The 17,473-nt window shown below is 41.5% G+C and overlaps 2 protein-coding genes and 1 long non-coding RNA gene across 5 annotated transcripts in view; 1 reads left to right on the top strand and 2 right to left on the bottom strand.

Annotated features, from left to right (window-relative positions):
- Positions 1–11,142, bottom strand: part of LOC106738448 (solute carrier family 2, facilitated glucose transporter member 9) — a 28,087-nt gene extending 16,945 nt beyond the window's left edge. The window contains exons 1-5 of one of the 2 annotated variants that reach the window (XM_059713504.1): positions 9,849–11,142; positions 9,182–9,280; positions 5,489–8,498; positions 4,660–4,789; positions 4,164–4,312 (exon numbers count right to left, since the gene is read on the bottom strand). In XM_059713504.1, the coding sequence (XP_059569487.1) occupies positions 4,164–4,312; positions 4,660–4,789; positions 5,489–5,582 (373 nt within the window). In that variant the 5' untranslated portion in view covers positions 5,583–8,498; positions 9,182–9,280; positions 9,849–11,142. Of the gene's footprint in view, positions 1–4,163; positions 4,313–4,659; positions 4,790–5,488; positions 8,499–9,181; positions 9,281–9,848 lie in introns of those variants that run through there. The other variant, XM_059713505.1, reaches the window with a different exon arrangement.
- Positions 1,752–16,197, top strand: LOC132243544 (uncharacterized). Its single transcript, XR_009455152.1, has 2 exons — positions 1,752–1,986; positions 16,101–16,197. It is a non-coding gene; the product is annotated as an uncharacterized LOC132243544 (long non-coding RNA).
- LOC106737489 (solute carrier family 2, facilitated glucose transporter member 11) overlaps positions 12,550–17,473 on the bottom strand; it is a 26,337-nt gene continuing 21,413 nt past the window's right edge. Inside the window, exons 13-14 of one of the 2 annotated variants that reach the window (XM_019493655.2) lie at positions 16,539–16,666; positions 12,550–16,115 (exon numbers count right to left, since the gene is read on the bottom strand). In XM_019493655.2, coding sequence (XP_019349200.1) covers positions 16,065–16,115; positions 16,539–16,666 — 179 coding nt within the window. In that variant the 3' untranslated portion in view covers positions 12,550–16,064. Of the gene's footprint in view, positions 16,198–16,538; positions 16,667–17,473 lie in introns of both variants that reach the window. The other variant, XM_014593691.3, reaches the window with a different exon arrangement.

Here is a 17,473-nt window from a genome sequence, read left to right as displayed (position 1 = left end):
AAGTAAGCAAGGTTCAGAAATGATGTATAATTGCTGCTCCTTTCACTAATGTAAATTCTCTTATGCCCATTGTACTTAATGCATGAGGTTGTTTAAAATGGGGTAGCCTATATGCAGAAGAACTGGAAGAAGTAAGCTGGATTTACTCTAGACTTAACCTGGAATTTGGCCTGCAGTATGGCAGTTTTCCTTTTTTTTAAAATTAAAAATTCGAATTTCATTCTGTTTTTTCTAGTGAAAATGAAACCAGTCAAATGTTATTGCAGATATTTCCTATTGTGTAAATACAGGGATGGGATGTAATTTTTGGATTTCCTTGTATAGTGACATTTTAACAATAGTAACATCTTTATAATCACTGATAAAAAAACAAAGAAACAAACAAAAAAGCAAAACAAACAGAAGCCCTCCATTCTTGATATTTATACCATACTTATACCTGGAGATGCTAGTGATCCCCGCTTAAACATTTTTTTATTGTTGTTGCTAAACTGTACTTTTCAACACTTTAAATCTTTTCCTAATTGCCATTCTTTACAAACATCTTTGTGTTTGTTTTTTTTTGTTTTTGTTTTTTTTTTTACCTATTCCGTAGGCCTGTGCGAGTCGGCAGCAATCTGATCTGGCTTCGGATCTGGCTGCTTCGGATGGCTGTGATCCGATCGGGAGCTCCGGACCAGGTTTCCGCCTCGATCTGGCCGAAGCGGCTCCGAAGCTTTGGAGCCGCCTCGGAGATCCGGCCGTAGGGTATAAGGGAGAATCAATGAAATATCTATAACTTTGTTGTTTTTTGTCCAATTTTGATGAATCTTGCAGGGATGGTAGCCTCTGCTGAGAGCATGAAACCTACCAGGTTTCAAGAAGATCGATATAGGGATTTGGGGGGAACACCCCAAATTCTTGAAAGCCAAACTCATGTCAGGGCTGTGTGTTACACCACAGGGGGGTCAAAACTGCAGGGCTGGTAGCTCTTACTGAGGCCACAAAGCCTGCCAAGTTTCAAGGAGATAGGTGCAGGGGTTTGGGGGGAACTGCACCTCAAGCTGCGGACAAGCAAAACTTGTGACATGGGTGACACTGTGTATGTTAAGGCACAGCGGGGTGACAGCTGCAGGGATGGTGGCCCTTGCTGTAACGCCTGCCAGCTGTGAAGGGGATCGGTGCAGAGGGGTTCTGGGGTCCTGCACCCCTAGCTGCTGACAGGTAAAACTTGTGCCAAGACTGTGTCTGTCTTGGGGCCCTTGATTGTCTGTATTGAGTCTTTCCTCTCCTTAGCCTGGTTTTGTAGGTGCTAACTGATGCTCGTTAAGTCATTATGTAGTAGCTAGGTCCTGCGTATTGAGCTGGTCCCTGAGTCCCTGGTCCCTGAGTGAATCATGATTGATTGATTGATTGGTAACTGGGAACACAGTAGTTTAGCAGCCAGGCCTGCAGTAGTGTCTCCCCTCCCCGCCCCAAGACCGACACAGTCAGACAGTCCCACAGCACCCATGGCACCAGTTTTGCTTGTCCACAGCTTGAGGGGCAGTTCCCCCCAAACCCCTGCACCGATCTTCATGAAACTTGGCAGGCTTTGTGGCCTCAGCAAGAGCTACCAGCCCTGCAGTTTTTCACCCCACTATGTTGTAACGCCTAGATGTGACATGAGTTTTCCTTTCAAGAATTTGGGGTACAGTTCCTCCCAAACCCCTGCACTGATCTTCTTGGTAGGCTTCATTCTCTCTGCAGGGTCTACCATCCCTGAAAATTTCATCCAAATCGGACATAAAACAACAAAGTTATAGATATTTTATTGTTTCCCCATTATACCCTATCACCGGATCTCCGAGGTGGCTCTGAACCACTTCGGGAAAAAGAATGAGGCAGCGCTTCCACACGGATGTGCTGCTTTGGACCCCGAAGAGTCCGAAGCTTCTCCGGATCCGAAGCTCTGTCTGAAGCCTGGCACAGCACTACTATTCCATATGGCTCTTGCTTAGTTCACCAGTAAGTTCCCATTGTTACCTCATTGGATTGCTCCATAAACATTTCTAAAAACAGATCCCTTTCATCCGTGTTTGTTTAAATGAATTGATGTCCAGTATGTGTATTTATCTGCCATCTACATAGCAACATATCATGTGAAGATAAACATTAATTTTGCTCCCTATTAGGTGCTGTTTGTGTCAGTGACCTTTTTAGGAGAAACCTGGAACTCCGACTTCTTTCCACTCCCTGCTATGCACCATCTATTCATTTAACATTGACATTTTCGCCAATCTCTTTTACAGTCTTTCCACTTCTGATATCAGAGCACTTTCTTTGCCAGTTTGCTGTCTGAAAGGACATTTTTACTTCCATTCTTCTTTTTTACTTCTCCATATTTAAAAAAAAAATCTTTAAATTCTTTGCTTGCTCACATGTAATTTTTGCCTTTCTCTGTACTTGTTGCCTTAATTTATTTAGCATATTTTGGCTATCTGGAAAGCAATAATATGGTTGTACAAGATAAAATATTTGTAAATTAAAAGATTATGGAAGTATTAAAAATAAATGTTCATTCACCTTTCAATTGATTGTAGATACTTTCTATTAGCTTTGCAGGTATTTTAGATAGATGAACACTTACCTTCCTAGCATTAAATATAATATCCCTCTGAGAATATACATGAATCAGATCTGATGAGTAATAAGGTTCCATTTTACATCATTGCTTTTCTATCAGCACTATTCAGGTTGGCATTAATAGAAGTTATTTATATCTTAGAATAACAGTGAAGAGGCAATGTCAACTAAGCTTAAGAACATCAGCTTACACTGTAACTCAGGGTAATTATTGGAGGGCCACTTAACAAGGTTTGGTGAGCTATCAAGAGCTGCACGCAAAATATTTAAAAAGATATAATTTAATAAATTATAGATAAAAACAAAGTATATGCTAAAAATCAAACATCTACTATAACATATTTTAATTTTATTTAAAAAATTGTTCTGATTTATATATTTTTTTGAGCAGTGTATGTAGAGGTGATTGCATAATAGCTCAAAATAAAGACTTACTCTTGTATATTGTGTGTGTGGAGGAGTGTGGGAGGTGTGTGTATGGGGAGATGGGTGTACATGTGTGTGGAGGTGATGTTCACAAGCTAGATCTTGGGCGCTAGCTGGAAGGTGGGGCGCAGGAGGACGCGGGCAGGGGGCATGTGCAACAGAGCTCACCTGGGTGGCACAGGTGTAGGTACAGGTGCAGGTTTGGCCCGCCCCCCTCCCCACCCCCTGCATCGGGCCTATGGCTGCCCCTGCAGTGCTCCGCATATGGCCAACCGCTGCTCGCTTCCGTCTAGGGGAGGCTGTGCTGCACTCCCACCCTATACTTGCTGGATGGTCTTGGCCCTGGACAGCATGTGCAGCTTCTTGATGGGGTTGCTTATGGTGTGGCTGCAGCTGCCCCCAGCAATTCCTCCTCCTTCTCCTCTTCCTGCCCTTGCTGTGCTGCTTCAGGCAGGGGGGGGAGCTTCAGCCAGGTGGCTCCTGCCCCAGCATGTGGGGCTCTAGCTCCTGGCTGCCTTTCACCCTCTCAGCTGCCCACAGGTGGTTGCTCATTGCACCAGGTGGGCAGAGTGGGTGGAAAGCAGGCTGGGAGCTCTAAGTGGAGCCCCCCCCCTGCTCAAGCAAGAGCTGCCCAGCTGCAGCTTTGCCCCTGCCTGGAGTGGCATAGCAGGGGCAGGAGGAGGAGCCACCAGAGGTGGGGGCAGCTGAGCAGTACCTAGGCAGCTGCACCAGGAGTAGCACCGCCAGGAAACTGTGTGCACTGGGTGGGGCTGGGGCCAGGGCTGGCAGGCATGGGTGGGAGCACAGTGCAGGATGCCCGGGGCAGGAATGGGTGGGACTTGGCCCCATCTGGTGTGCCATGGGAGCATCCAGGGGCCGGATCCAATCAGTTGGTGGGCTGAATGCTGCCCATGGGTCATATTTTACCCACCCCTGCTCTTGTTCTGAATTGGCTTGATAGCATTATCAGGAGAGTGCAGCACCCAAACTCTATTTCATTTCTTTAAAAAATTGAGTGAAATCTGTCCCCTTTTTTTTTCTTTCAAGATTCAAGCATGATAAATTAGATAGTAGCTATGGAGGGGAAGAGAGGAGGGTGGAAGCAAAGAGCAAAGCAAAGGTGTCTGTGTTACCTTTCAAGCAGCCTTCTGTATCTCCCTTTTGCATCAGAAGTTCAAGTGGAGACTCAGGCAAAAATGGGAGAGTGACAAGCTGCACTAATGCTGCAATTCCAGTGAGCGTTGTCAATAATGGCCACAAGGATTCAGTTCCTAGAAGTTCCCTGGAGAATACATGTTGACGTAAGAACTAAAATGTCCTTTCCAAACAAGCAAAACCTGAAGAATGGCACTTTGTGCCCTAAAGCTTGTTCAACATCTCTTCCCAACTATAGAGTTGGTCCAGTAAAAGATATCATCAAAAGAACCCATCCATGCTTTTTATATGTTTCCAGCACCGACACAGCTATAACAACACTCCAGCCATCCCAAATGATTCAGAAAGAAGTGAGATTTATCCAATATTCTTTGCTGGATAAACAGGAAGGCCAAATTAAACTGGAGGGGGTGGTAATGAATATAATAATAGAAAACCTAGACATTTAAATGAAAATAGATACCTTACTCTTACCTTAGTCCTGTCATTTGCCCTAAGAATTTTCCCATGGTTACAAAGACAGTGAGACTGGTGTTTATATATCCACGGAGCTGCTTAGGGGAAATTTCTCCCAGGAACTGGCCCTGTAAACAGCAACCCAGGCCTTGAAACAGCGGAAGAGACAAAGTTTGTTTCACATAGAAGAATCACATAGAATTTACTATATATGCAGGATTGATTTATAATCTGGGCCCTTACAATCTTGCAGTATTTTTTTCTGGGCAGCTTCTGTTTAGTATTTTTAGTACATTTAATACTTTGGGTTCTTTTCTTGGTTATTTGGTTCTTCTCTGGGATACTGTAAGGGTAATAACAGTTCAAGGACTTTCTCTGTAGCTATCTATATATATCTTGATCAGGGGTGGGAGTAGCTGTTTTCCCTGCAGTTGAACCTGAAAATGTTTCCTCCACTTATATGTAGGGTCAGTTTATAATCTGAAAACTATAATAGTCCTATGACCCCATATTTAAATGAATGTTAAAAGAAAGACGATCAAAAGCTTTTTATTGTAAATTGTATTACCTAATTCCTTTGAAGTTCATAGTATGTCAAAGTGTTTTCTCTACATCTAGAATATTAAATGCTAAATGTTCTTAAACAGTCAACTGTATTTCTTCTTTCTCTTTCTTAATTACTTTATTCCATAACGTATGGATATCAGTTGCCTCCTGACCCCCTATAAAAATGTAGTTAACTCATTCATTTTGTCACAAGGGGATATCGATCCTGTCATATGGTTTAGTTTTGCAAATCTAGGGCATCTCACCTATTGTATATATATAGAAGTTATACATAGCCTACCTGAATTAAAACCACAAAGGAAACGTCCAATCAAAATCATCTCAAAGGATTTTGCCATCTTACTGAAGCCCATGAGAATTGCAGCTGCTATCATGGTCAGGTTATTTATTGTATATTAGGCATTTCTTTCTGTAACAGCACACAAGAGACTTCTATGAAATCAGGAACACCACCTCTGTTGCTTTCTTATAGTGTCCTCTTTTTATCCCTGAATATACTGAAAAATGATGTCTTGACACTGAATCCAAAATTTGCAAAGGAGACCTAGTAGTTAGTAGGCTGTTTTTATATTTCTTAAATTGTGACCAAACTTAGTGTGATAGAAGCTTAAAGTGAATTTTCATTGTTTTCTAGGAGTTACTCAAGTAGTAAAGTATGGGCTGCAGTACAAGTTTTGCAAGAAAATTTCTTCCAAGATACACTTCCCAACAGATTAGATTTACCCGCTTGTGAATCTGTTCATCTGGTGGAAACTCTTTAGACTTTAGTTTTGAGATTTTAGTTTCAGCAAGGCGAGCCTGCACTATCCCTGCATACCCATCCATGCTGTACTCAACAGCTCTTTCTGATCACAGCTGATGAAGGACCTCATTTAGAGGTTGCTTATTTTCTTCTCAACTGCCCTGCCTCCATCTTTTGTGCACACTTCAGTTAAACAACCTGTATCCTCTACTAGCATTTGAATGTGTCAATTTTCCTTATTTCAAAACAAAAGATTCTGAGCACTGGATCCTGAGATTGGGTTTTGCCAGGATTCTTGATGACTTATGATCTTCATACTTGCTTCAATCATTTTGTGTTTCATCTCCATTTATGTTGGTGTTGGTCAGCAAAAGGCAGCAGTCCTAGAATTATACTGCTTTGATGACCTGTAATTCTTTTTTATCTTTTTTTGCCTTTCATTTTTTTGTGGCTCCTCCAGCTCCTTTTCTTATGCCTTCTCAGAGGACAAAGAACAATGCCAGCAGCTTCAGCGTGGCAGGCTGACTTAATTCCTTATGCCAGTGTCAGTCCAAAAAAGAAGACTGGGTAATTTTTCCTTGTGGTGTTTAATTACCTTGGGGGCATGACTCCTCTCTTTACAGAAGGACTACCAAATCTGACTTGTAGAAATCCCATGAATTCTTTGCCCCCTCAAGAATTCATAAAAATTCAACAATGGAAGGAAAACAAGCTACTGGGAGTTTAATATCCCCTGGGGGGAAAATATCATGTGGCCCATACTGTCAATGAGAGAAGAAAAGATTTTAATTAGATACTTTCTCAAATTTACGCATAGTCATCCTTAACGTGGGAGGTCTGTTTTTCTTATTTTTAGGATGGTGATGCAGGCACATTTTAAATGGTTTCTAAACACAATACTGAACTTTTACCTCAGAAGTCATCTTCCCAAAATCTTAAAATACAGGAAATCTAAGCAAAAATCCTGTCCCATAAGTTTGATGTAAATATATGTATTAGACTTCATTTGAAATCAGCTAAAGCCCTGGAGTTCCATATAACCTCTGTTTCATGTCATACTGGCTCAGTAGCTCTGCTTTGTCAGAGAACCAAGTGCACCTAACTGGTTGAATCTCTTGCTGCTATATCTGGACTATCCTGTAGCTGCAAAGTCATGTTGAATCAAGTTTGACACAAGGTAAATTTGCTGTGCTATCATTCTAGTAGCAAGCAAGCTATCAATGATATCCAAAAAGTATTTAGAGCAGCTATGTTTGTATGGGGCGTGGGTGGCTACTTCAAGCACTGTTGCTTAGATTGCATTGCCAGAGAAGTGTTAAGGTTAAATAAGATTATATAACCTCTTTGTGAGTAAAGTAGGATCCATAAAAGTCTTCTGCCTTCTAGAATTTTTTATTTTTTGGGATGTCTCTTTTTTTTTCTTTTTGCAGCTTATTTATATTTTGAGTCCTGTGTATTTTATCTCTGCATATGCATTTTTTTTAAACTAGAAAGCTCACAAGAATCATCTTATCTTCCATCTCATAAAAATCTGTTAATCTTCAAAGCAGTGTACACAGTAAATATATTTCAATTTTTTAAAATTTCTTGTTCTGTTTTCCACTGTAAAAAGGGCAGAAGTCCAGAACAATAGATAGTTCCTGTGTTACACTGCAGGGATAGATCTTTACAATTTGTGAGACTGGACTCTTCCCATTTTGGTGTTTGAAAAGTTACAGGCCCAAAAGTGGGTGACTGCCTATGATGTGTAAATAATTTCCCCTTGGTCATTTCATGTGTACAAATTAAGATTATCAAATAAAGGCAAGTATAATAAACTCAGTTGAGTTATACAGATACTAAGGATCCCTCTGTATATTTTTTATTAATGGACAATAATGTTCTTGCCAATACATTTAGGATGTTCTCCATTTTTTAAAATTATCCTTGTAACCCTTTGGGTCAGGGAGGATTAATCAGGAGCCCCTTTAGAGCAAGCAAGTCAGTGCCTTTCTTGAGTTGACTGATATGATGGAAAGTCAAACAACACAAAGTATTCCCTTCAAGAAGCTGACTGACCTGCTGTTGCACCCCTAAGATTAATCAAAATCTAGTTTCTTGTATGAGTGTACAGAGCACAAGAACTAAGTTCACAACCTCTCTCATTTTTAATTTACTTATCATCAAAGACATTAATCAGTATAATGGACTGAACACATGGACAGAGAGAACTGTCTTTGAAATATATAAAATGAAGTTAATGGGGTAGATAGGATGAAATAATGGCTGCATATCTAGGAACATTGACTTTTCTTCCCTTCCATAGGGACTGTTTTCTCCAAATCACCCAGAATTTTCTATCCTGTCATATAGAACAGTTCTTAAAATGCTTTTTACTGGATACAGACTTTCCATATTTTGTGGACAGGGATCTTGAACTGATGGTTCCCAAGAGCCCCCCAATGCTAATAGCAGAGACAATGGATGACCACAGTAATGTGAGGCTTTGCTCATCAATGAAAGAGTGGTATCGTTCCTGCCAGGTCTCATTGATGAATTTCTTGATGTGCTGAAGAGAAAAAAAATGGTGGAGAGAGATTTTCACTACCAGTTACTGATCCTTGGGTATTTTCCTTATATTTTAAATTTCCTAGTAAATATTATAGCCTACTTTGAACCAATTGCACTCATACTCTCAATAGTCTTCCTTAGGGAAATTGGTAAGGGATATATAGTTACATATTAAGAATAGCCAAATCATGTGTCTGCATATTTGAGTAAAAGCTTTTTGCAGCTAATCTCCTGTTCTTTTAAAACTGCCTGTTGTCCTGTATTGATTTTGCTTAAATACCCTCCCACAGGGCTGTACAAACTGCTCAGGACATAATAAGGACAGGAAGAATTAGGAACAGAATTTTAAGTTGCCTTGAAGACTGTCCCAAAGCAGGACTTGTCAGGGAACACCCAGGATTCGGGCAGTCAGGCTTGACTAGGGAGTCACAAGCCAGGGGATCAAGAGCAGACAAGGCTAGGAACCAGGAGTGGAGGTCCAGACTGGTGGAGCAACAAACCCAGGGAGTCAGGAGCTGGCAAGTCAGGAAATGAAGACTGAGGTTAGAATAAGGTGCCAGGCAGAGAGGCATCTGTCCTCTTGAGTAGCTTGCTGCACACTGGGGCTAACTAGCTTGAATGCTGGCCTGACCCCCAAATATAGTCTTAATGTGAGCTGTGCCATAGAGGATGCTGTCTTACCACAGAAGCATAGGTGATCATAGAAATTTGGAAGCCAAATGAGAAGCTTCCACCAATTCCCAGTACACAAATAATTTGAAACAGTTTCTGGTACAGAACCTAGAATATAGAAAACAGATTTGTGATATAGTCTTTATGGCCTTGCTATATTATCTTTGAGTGTTTAGAATTGCTACAAATAAATAATAAGTTTCTTATTGTTGGAGGATTTAAATAAGGATGCATTTCTTGAAATGCTAAAATTAATGCCTTAAAGTTTCTTTAAATTAGAGGGATATTTCCCACTTTCCCTGTAAGTTTTTTCCTTATGTTTATGTCTGTCAGGAGCAGGTATTCAGGGCTTGAAAGTATTTACTTTTGTTTCTTGATATTACTTTTGCAAATACTTTGACCTGAATAATGAAATAACATTCTGTGCTGTCTACATATCCCTGAAAATATGATAATAGAATTTAGAAATTAGGTTGCTAAAGGCAACAAATATGTTTGCTTTCTTGAGTGTTTGGGGACAAAACCAGAGGTTATTAATAACTGAAATATTGAGTTTTATGTGGGCATGCAAATGAGCAGATCTTCATTCATTTTCTCCCTCTTCCCTACCACCATGCTTGATTGTTAAATATTGACCAGATATACAAGGCAAATACATAAATAATAGAGAACTCACCATATCTGAGAGACAACTGCTCGTCTTTGATTCAATTTTTTTCTTGGTTCTTTCTGCTTGCTTTGTGGTAGGTCTCTTTCGGATTAGTAATTTGGTTTCACTTGTTCTTTTCTGAAGGATGTAATCCAGTAACTGAAATAAGCAAGCCTGTAGGCTGGGACCAGTAAAAGTTAAATTTGACTTTGTACTGTTTGCTTTGCAAAAGTTTTTATCCAGTTTGCTGTATAAGGTTTAGAACAGTTAATGTTTTCCCATATATTTGGTTTGCCACTGGGTCACATTATGACTTATTATGTAATGCATCTTTCCACCAATGAAAATGTTTAGAAAGTGTGTTTATAAGATAGAAAATACAAAATCAGTTTTATGCCTGTTGGATGAAATAAGAGTCTCCTGACTGTTTAAAATGAAAGGGCCTAGCAAATGTTTATGGAAGTATTTTGGAAATTTTGCATTCACCCTGGAATCCTAGCTTTTATGGGGAAAGATAGTTGTAATTAAGATCTGCATACAATATAAAGAATGATATTTGCTTATGACTATTAGAAAAAAAACCATCTATCTAAATGAAAGTTAAAAATGGATCCTGGGAAAATACAAAATAAATATTTAAACTGTTGCTTTATTATTTGTTATATTACAGAGTTACATACTAGGGCTGTGCGAAACTGCGCCATTCTGTTTCCACTTGTGTTTCGACGGAACAGCGCTCCATTTTGAATTTTGTTTCAATTTGAAATAGCTGTTCCGTTCCGTTCCGTTCCGTTCCGTTCTGTCCAGTCGAAACAGTTTTGCCGTTTCGACCCTGTTCCGATGTTTTGCCCTTAGGATATAATGGAGAAGGCCAAAAAAACCTACAACTTTGTCATTTCTGGCCTGATGTGGATGAAATATGCAGGAATGGTATCCCCTTCTGAGGGCACGAAGCCTGCCAAGTTTCAAGGAGATAGGTGCAGGGGTTCAGGAAAACTTCACCCCAAAGTCTTGAAAGCAAAACTTGTGTCACATGTGTGTGTTAAGCCACAGTGAGGTCAAAACTGCAGAAATGCTAGGCCCTGCTGAGGCCACAAAGCCTGCCAAGTTTCAAGATCAGTGCAGGGGTTTGGGGAAAACTGCATCTCAAGCTGTGGACAAGCAAGACTCATGACATGGGTGACACTGTGTGTGTCTTAAGGCGCAGCAGGGTGAAAGCTGCAGGCCTGCTAGCCCCTGCTGAGGCCATGAAGCCTGCCAGCTGTCAAGGAGATCGGTGTAGGGGTTCTGGGGCTCTGCATCCCTAGCTGCTGACAGATAAAACTCGTGACATGGGTGCTTGTGCAACTGCTGCCTCTCATCAGGCAGCAGGACTGAAGATCCCCCATCACTTGCCACCATAGACCTGGGGGTAATGATTGACCACATTATGAACATGAGCCAGCAGTGCGATGCTGTAGCCAGCAGGGCCAACAATACCCCGGCACGCATCAATTGATGCATCTCCAGCAAAGCCAGCCCCCTGCACCAAGCAGGAAAGACAGCTGGGGATCAGGTGACCCCAGCAAGGTGACTGTCTAGTCTCCGCTTGAAGATTTCCAGGGTAGGTGATCGCACCACCTCTGGAGGGAACTTATTCTACAGTCTGGACACCCTAGTTGTGAAGTAGTTTTTCCTAATGTTGAGCCTGAAACGATCTTCTAGGAGTTTGTGACCATTACTTCTAACTTTCCCCAAGGGTGCCCCGGTGAACAGTTGTTCACTGAGCCCTAGATGTACACTTCTGATGTAGCAGTAAGCTGCTACCAAGTTCCCTTTCAGCCTTCTCTTTTTCAAACTGAATAGTCCCAGGTCCCTCAGCCTTTTCTCATTTGGCTTGCTGTGCAAGTCTCTGATCATATGGCTAGCCCTTCTCTGGACTCTCTCAAGCTTTACCATATCCTTGTTAAGGTGTGGAGCCCAGAACTGGACATAATACTACAGTTGCAGTCTCACCAATGCCAAGTAGAGCCAAGTAGAGCAGGAGAATCACTTCTTTGCAATGGTTTTGCTGGAGATGCATCAGTTGATGCATGCCGGTATATTGTTGGCCCTGCTGGCTACAGCATCGCACTGGCGGCTCAAGTTCACACCGTGGTCAATTATTACCCCCAAGTCTGTGATGGCAAGTGATGGAGGATCTTCAATCCTGCTGCCTGATGAGAGGCAGCAGTTGCACAAGCACCCGTGTCATGAGTTTTGCCTGTCAGCAGCTAGAGGTGTAGGGCCCCAGAACCCCCCTGCACCTATCTTTGTGGCCGCAGCAGGGGCTAGCAGCCAGGCCTGCAGTAGTTCACCAAACTCCTTGCACCTATCTCCTTGAAACTTGGCAGGCTTCATGATTTCAGAAGGGGCTACCATTCCTGCAAGTTTCATGTGAATCAGGCCAGAAATGACAAAGTTATAGGCTGTTTCAACCTTCCCCATTATATCCTATGGGCAAAATGGCGAAACAGTGTTGAAATGGCGAAACGTTTTGACTCGCCTCATTTTGTTTTGAGGCTGTTTCAGTGATATCTATTTCATTTTGATTTTGCTGTTTTGACCTCAAAGTGAGTCGAAACAGCATCGAAACAAAACTGGTGATGAAATTTTGCACAGCCCTATAACACACCTAGGAGCTGCAGTTAGTGTTGTAGTCTCCATGAAAGAAAAGATTGGGGTAAACAAAGAGACACAGAAATGCTCATTTGGGAAGCTGAGCATTACTTTATTGTGATAAACTTGATGTATTTATGATACCTTCTTGTGCTCTATGACTTCCTCATGAAGCTTCTCTTATTTCTACAAAGCTCTTCTAAACATTGACTTGCCCCAAACCTTCATTAGCCATCCAAAAACATATCCAATAAATATTCTTCTTGCCACATTCTCAGAACCCATCAGTCTCATTAAAAGTTTCCATCTTTCTAAGTCAGCGGTCTTGGCCTCCCTTGGTGCTCTCCCAGGAGTGCAGCTTCTGTTTACCCTGATAAAAGCCACAGTAATGATCTGTATTGTAGCGGACCAGGTTTGGAACCATATGTCCCTTTGGGAAAATAGTTCAACATTGCTTTAAACACACTTCTGGCCTAGGAGTATCACTCTATTTCAGAACTGGAGACCTTTCTCATTTCCTGGTCTCTAATGTTACCTTTTGATGTTTCTCCCAGAGCTTGGCTGGCTCTGTCCTACCACCTTTTCTTTTTTTCTGTGACTCCTTTACAATATGCAAAGAATTATTTTCCACTCACACACACACAAAATAGACAGTAAAAATGGAGGAGAAAGGCTGAAATGTTTTCCTTCACCAACCCAAAGGGAAAAGGTGCAAGCATCCTTTGCTTGCTATTAACAAAGGAAATTCCAAGAGAATGAAAGCTCAAACTGTTCATGAGCAAAGCACTAGTTTTGTGGAGCTTCTTGGCAGCTTCAGATCAGAGTAATTTAGTTACTTACAGTTCTTTGAGCCATAATCAGTTAAAATACTAACTACAGCTCTTCATTCATCCTAAACTACCCTGGTGCTGTGTGAGTGCTACCACAAAGAAAAAATAATAATCTTGGGGAAGTATACTAGTAGCAGAAGTGGTTATGTGGGTTAAGAAATGTGGTTTTTGGTTTTTTGGGTGTGTTTTTTTTCAGAGTTATGTGCATTCTCCCCAAGCTGTGCATTCATGAATACTGTCTTTCTAGAATTACAACCAAGTGTAAATTTAAAAATGTCTATTTCATAGTGCATAATTTTCAAATGCACATAATTCTGGTAAATGAGAAATAATTTTTCTCAGACCACCAAAGCACAAACATATTGTTTCCTAAAGATATTGTCCATGTTATGCTTCATTTTTTTAAACTTCTGCTGTTTTTGATGTAGTCCTCTTCAAAAAATTCTAACCAGCCTTTTTTTCAGTGAGATTTTTCACCTTTGACACGCTTAAATATAGCTAATACCTTTTTAATTATTTTGTAGATAATTATTTACACACTATGGATAGAAAATTGAGATTCAGATGACTGTAACAGGGAACCCCTTTTCCTGTTATTAGGAAGACCTGAAAGGGTAGGAAACCAGGGCCAGGAAGGGCAGTAAGGAGTACAAGCCCAGGTGGACTGAGCCAGGGATTAAGGCCAGGGGCTAATGAAGCAATTAGCTGCACCTGGTTCCTGGGGGTAGGGAGCGGAGCCTTAGGGTTGTTAGGGCCCTGAGTAAGAGGGTCATTTGGGACCTCTTAGAGGCTTAATTTTGAGGAGGAACTTCCTTGCAAAAACTTCACCCCCCAAAATTTAGGCCCCCTAAAGTATGGGGCCCCAGGCAGTCACCTGGTTTGCCCTCCCCTAAGGCCACTACTGAGTCACCTAACTGGAAAGAGGCTGAGCTGGGAGATACAAGCCCAGTCTCTGAGCATGCTAGGGCAGCAGTCCCTACAGGAGGAAAAGAAGCTTCTAGGAGAGCGGGGCTGCTGGAGATGAACAGGCAGGCATCTAAACTAATCTGGGGGAGCTGGAGGTAAGATAGCTCCAGTGGAAGTAGAGCCTGTGGGCAACACTGAACCTGAGGGAGGGAGGCTATTTGTTTTATGAAGCAGCTGGCTTGTATTTTATATTCCATTTTTTTTAACTTGAGAGTGGAGGACCGGATTGTGGCTACAGGGGAAGAGGAGGCCAGGAGCAGGACTGCCTGGGTGCGTTCCTCTGCTATAGGTGCCAGAAGTTAGCCCCAAGCCAGAGGGGCAGAGACTAGTGTAGTAAGGTTGGACCCACACGAGGGCCTGCCATTAAGGCAGGGCTGATACCGGGGATCTCAGGCACTAATCAGTGGAGCAAGGTGGAGGAGGCAGCCGGAGAAAAAGGGGCAAGGCTGTGATGGGTGAAGCCTGGCTGAGCCCGTAGACATCTATGGGAGCACTCTCATAAAGGGGAAGTGCCAAGGGAGAGCAGAGGCCCCAGATGGTGCTGGCCTAGCCAGACAGATAAGGCACCTGTGGGGCTACTCCCAGCCCCAGGGACCCTTCTCTCAACAACAAACAAAAAACATCAAAGTCGTGGTAGGCAAGAGCCAGGAGGTGAGGTGGGACCTGGAAAGAGTTGGCAAGCAGGGTGAACCCATTTCCTCATGCGTTCTACAGTGACCCTCTGCCAAATTTCACTAAGCTGACTGCTGCCCACAGACTGGCTCCTTGGTGCCTCCTCAAAACTCTTCCTTCCTACAATGTGGTATTTGTCCCTTCAAAACCTATGCTTCACAAGTACCACATTATAGGAAGGAAAAGTTTTGAGGAGGCACCAAGGAGCCAGTCTGTGCACATGTGGAAAGAATGAGACTTGTAGTTTCAGCATCGCTAAAATAGTTATCTTAATAAAAAGCTAGTTTAGTTTTAGAAGTGTGTTGTTACCTAGCAAATGGTACATGTAATATGAAGGCAGCAGTCAGATTAGTGAGACCCAGGACAAGGAGGAGGATGCAGACAGACCAAGCATCATCTAGAAACAGAACAAACAGGAAGCATAGAGGAACTCAGACTACCAATGCTACTGGATTTTCAAACAAAAAAAAAAATCTTGCACAGGTCTGAAAGCAGTTCACGTAAGAACTGAATAATGTAGACCTAAAATTCTCCAGTTCTGTGTTGTAGAGTCTAAAGCAACATTGGATTTTATTTCATATACCATTTAACTTTTCCTGGGTCCATCACAGACTGAACTTAACCAGCTTTGGGCAGCAAATCAATAACTTAAATAGTCCAGGTTCTTTGTTGTGAAATATAAGTTGAAATTCCTTTAGGAGAAGTGAGTCTGCATGCCTTCTCTTCTCTATGATTCATCAGAGAAGTGTTAAAAAACTTAAGCAAAATTTGAAATTTTGCTTCATTGACAGAAATTATGAAAGAAGATACACATTTCATTGAGTGAAACCAGCATGCTCTGCCATAGCAATCTTGAATTCTGTATCCATTACTCACAGACATCATCTTGCTTTTGTGTCGTCCAGAGAACACCATGTCTGAAAACATGCGATGCTTAGGCAAAATGGGAATAGTAAATGACAGATTAAAATCAAAAGTCCATTTTGGTTTACTTGCCAGTCTGAAAGTGAGAAATATTTCTTTTCCCTTGCTTTTTAAGAGATGCTGTCTTCCCTGATGGTAAATCAGAGCTTGGTACAGAAGGTATAATCCTCAGTGAAGTTCTTTTCAATGTCTGGGGGACACTTCTTCCTAAAATTTAACTTGTTGAATTCTTCTCTGATTTCCATTGCAGATTTTCCCTTTGTTTCTGGAAGGAACAAGTAGATATAAATCCCTGAGATGAAAAGAGCTCCCATAAAGATAAGGAAACAGAATGGGCCAAGGTTCTCCTGGAACAAAGAAAAAAAGAAAGAAAGATGACTATATTCTCTGACTTTTCAACATCTGCAGTGTCATTTTTGGATCTTTGGACTCAATAATTTAAAGATAAAGCATTTATGTTTTGATCTTTGGCATATGCTCTTTGAGCTGGTTTCAAATTAAATCTCCAGATCAAATACACCACCTTTAATATAAGTGCCCTCCATAGTGTGTGTGCCAAAAAGTTTCGGGTTGACAAGATATTGTAGTCTATTGCTTTTTCTTTGTCCCTTTTCCCACTTCCTTGACAGGGTCCAATATTGTTTGGAATTGGGAGCAGTTGGGAAATGTTCCAGTTTGTGTCACTTACCACAATAAATGGGAAAATCATGCCAATCACAAAGAGTCCTGTCCAGTTGAGAGACCCACCAATTACAAAGGCAGGTGGTCTGGATGACTGGTCAAAGATTTCAACCCTAATGGATGCTGTAGCACCAGCTGAAAGGAAGACGAGACATAAATAAGCACTACATGCTGTGTTGATTTTAGTTATTTTGGTTCCCTTCTCTTTCCCCTCTCTCTCCTCTCTACCACCCTGTGACAAAATCCCCAACAAATTGTGTTGGTGAAAGTAGAGAACAACAGCATCATTAATTTCAAGGCCAAGGTAAAAGTTTGGATAAGTTGTAGGCTGTGTATGGAGTGGAAAGCTAGGACGTTTGAGCTCTAATTTCTTCTCTGCTGAATTGTTGTATGCCTGTGGGCCAGTCACTGAGGCACCAGTGTAGCAAGCACTGTTGTAATCTCATCTAGGTCATAGGACATACTGTACTTGGAAGTTAGGTAATCCTTAATACATTACTGAATTAAGGGTTTAAATCTCCCTGCCTTGGTTTTCAGTGAATGTTGTCCTAAGAGAACTAGCAAATATGCACAGATAGGACACATTGGTATTTGAGAGAGTATGGCATTTCTCCACATCTGGAAGAGGAAATGTCTGTGGTGTATCTCATGCTACCATATGGCAGAACTTGACATTTTTAATCATTCTTTAATTAACTCACTAGAAAAATGCAAATACTAATTAGCAATTGCTTTGGGGACTCTGAGGTCCTGGCATAAGAGATTCTGATTGAAAGTCCCTTGGTCTTTTGTTGTTGCAAGTACAGAAGCCTGCATTTTTAATAACCCAATGTAGTGTATATAGCACTATTAGGCTACACCTATACTAGAGATAGGTAAGTTCTATAGAATTTAGGTTTCAGTAATGTTTCATACTATGTTTTTAGTAGGGTTATGTGAAAT

Source organism: Alligator mississippiensis, chromosome 10 (assembly GCF_030867095.1).
Source record: "Alligator mississippiensis isolate rAllMis1 chromosome 10, rAllMis1, whole genome shotgun sequence".
NCBI lineage: Eukaryota > Metazoa > Chordata > Crocodylia > Alligatoridae > Alligator > Alligator mississippiensis.
The sequence above is the reverse complement of the archived record's forward strand: the minus strand, read 5'-3'. Positions and strand labels throughout refer to the sequence as shown.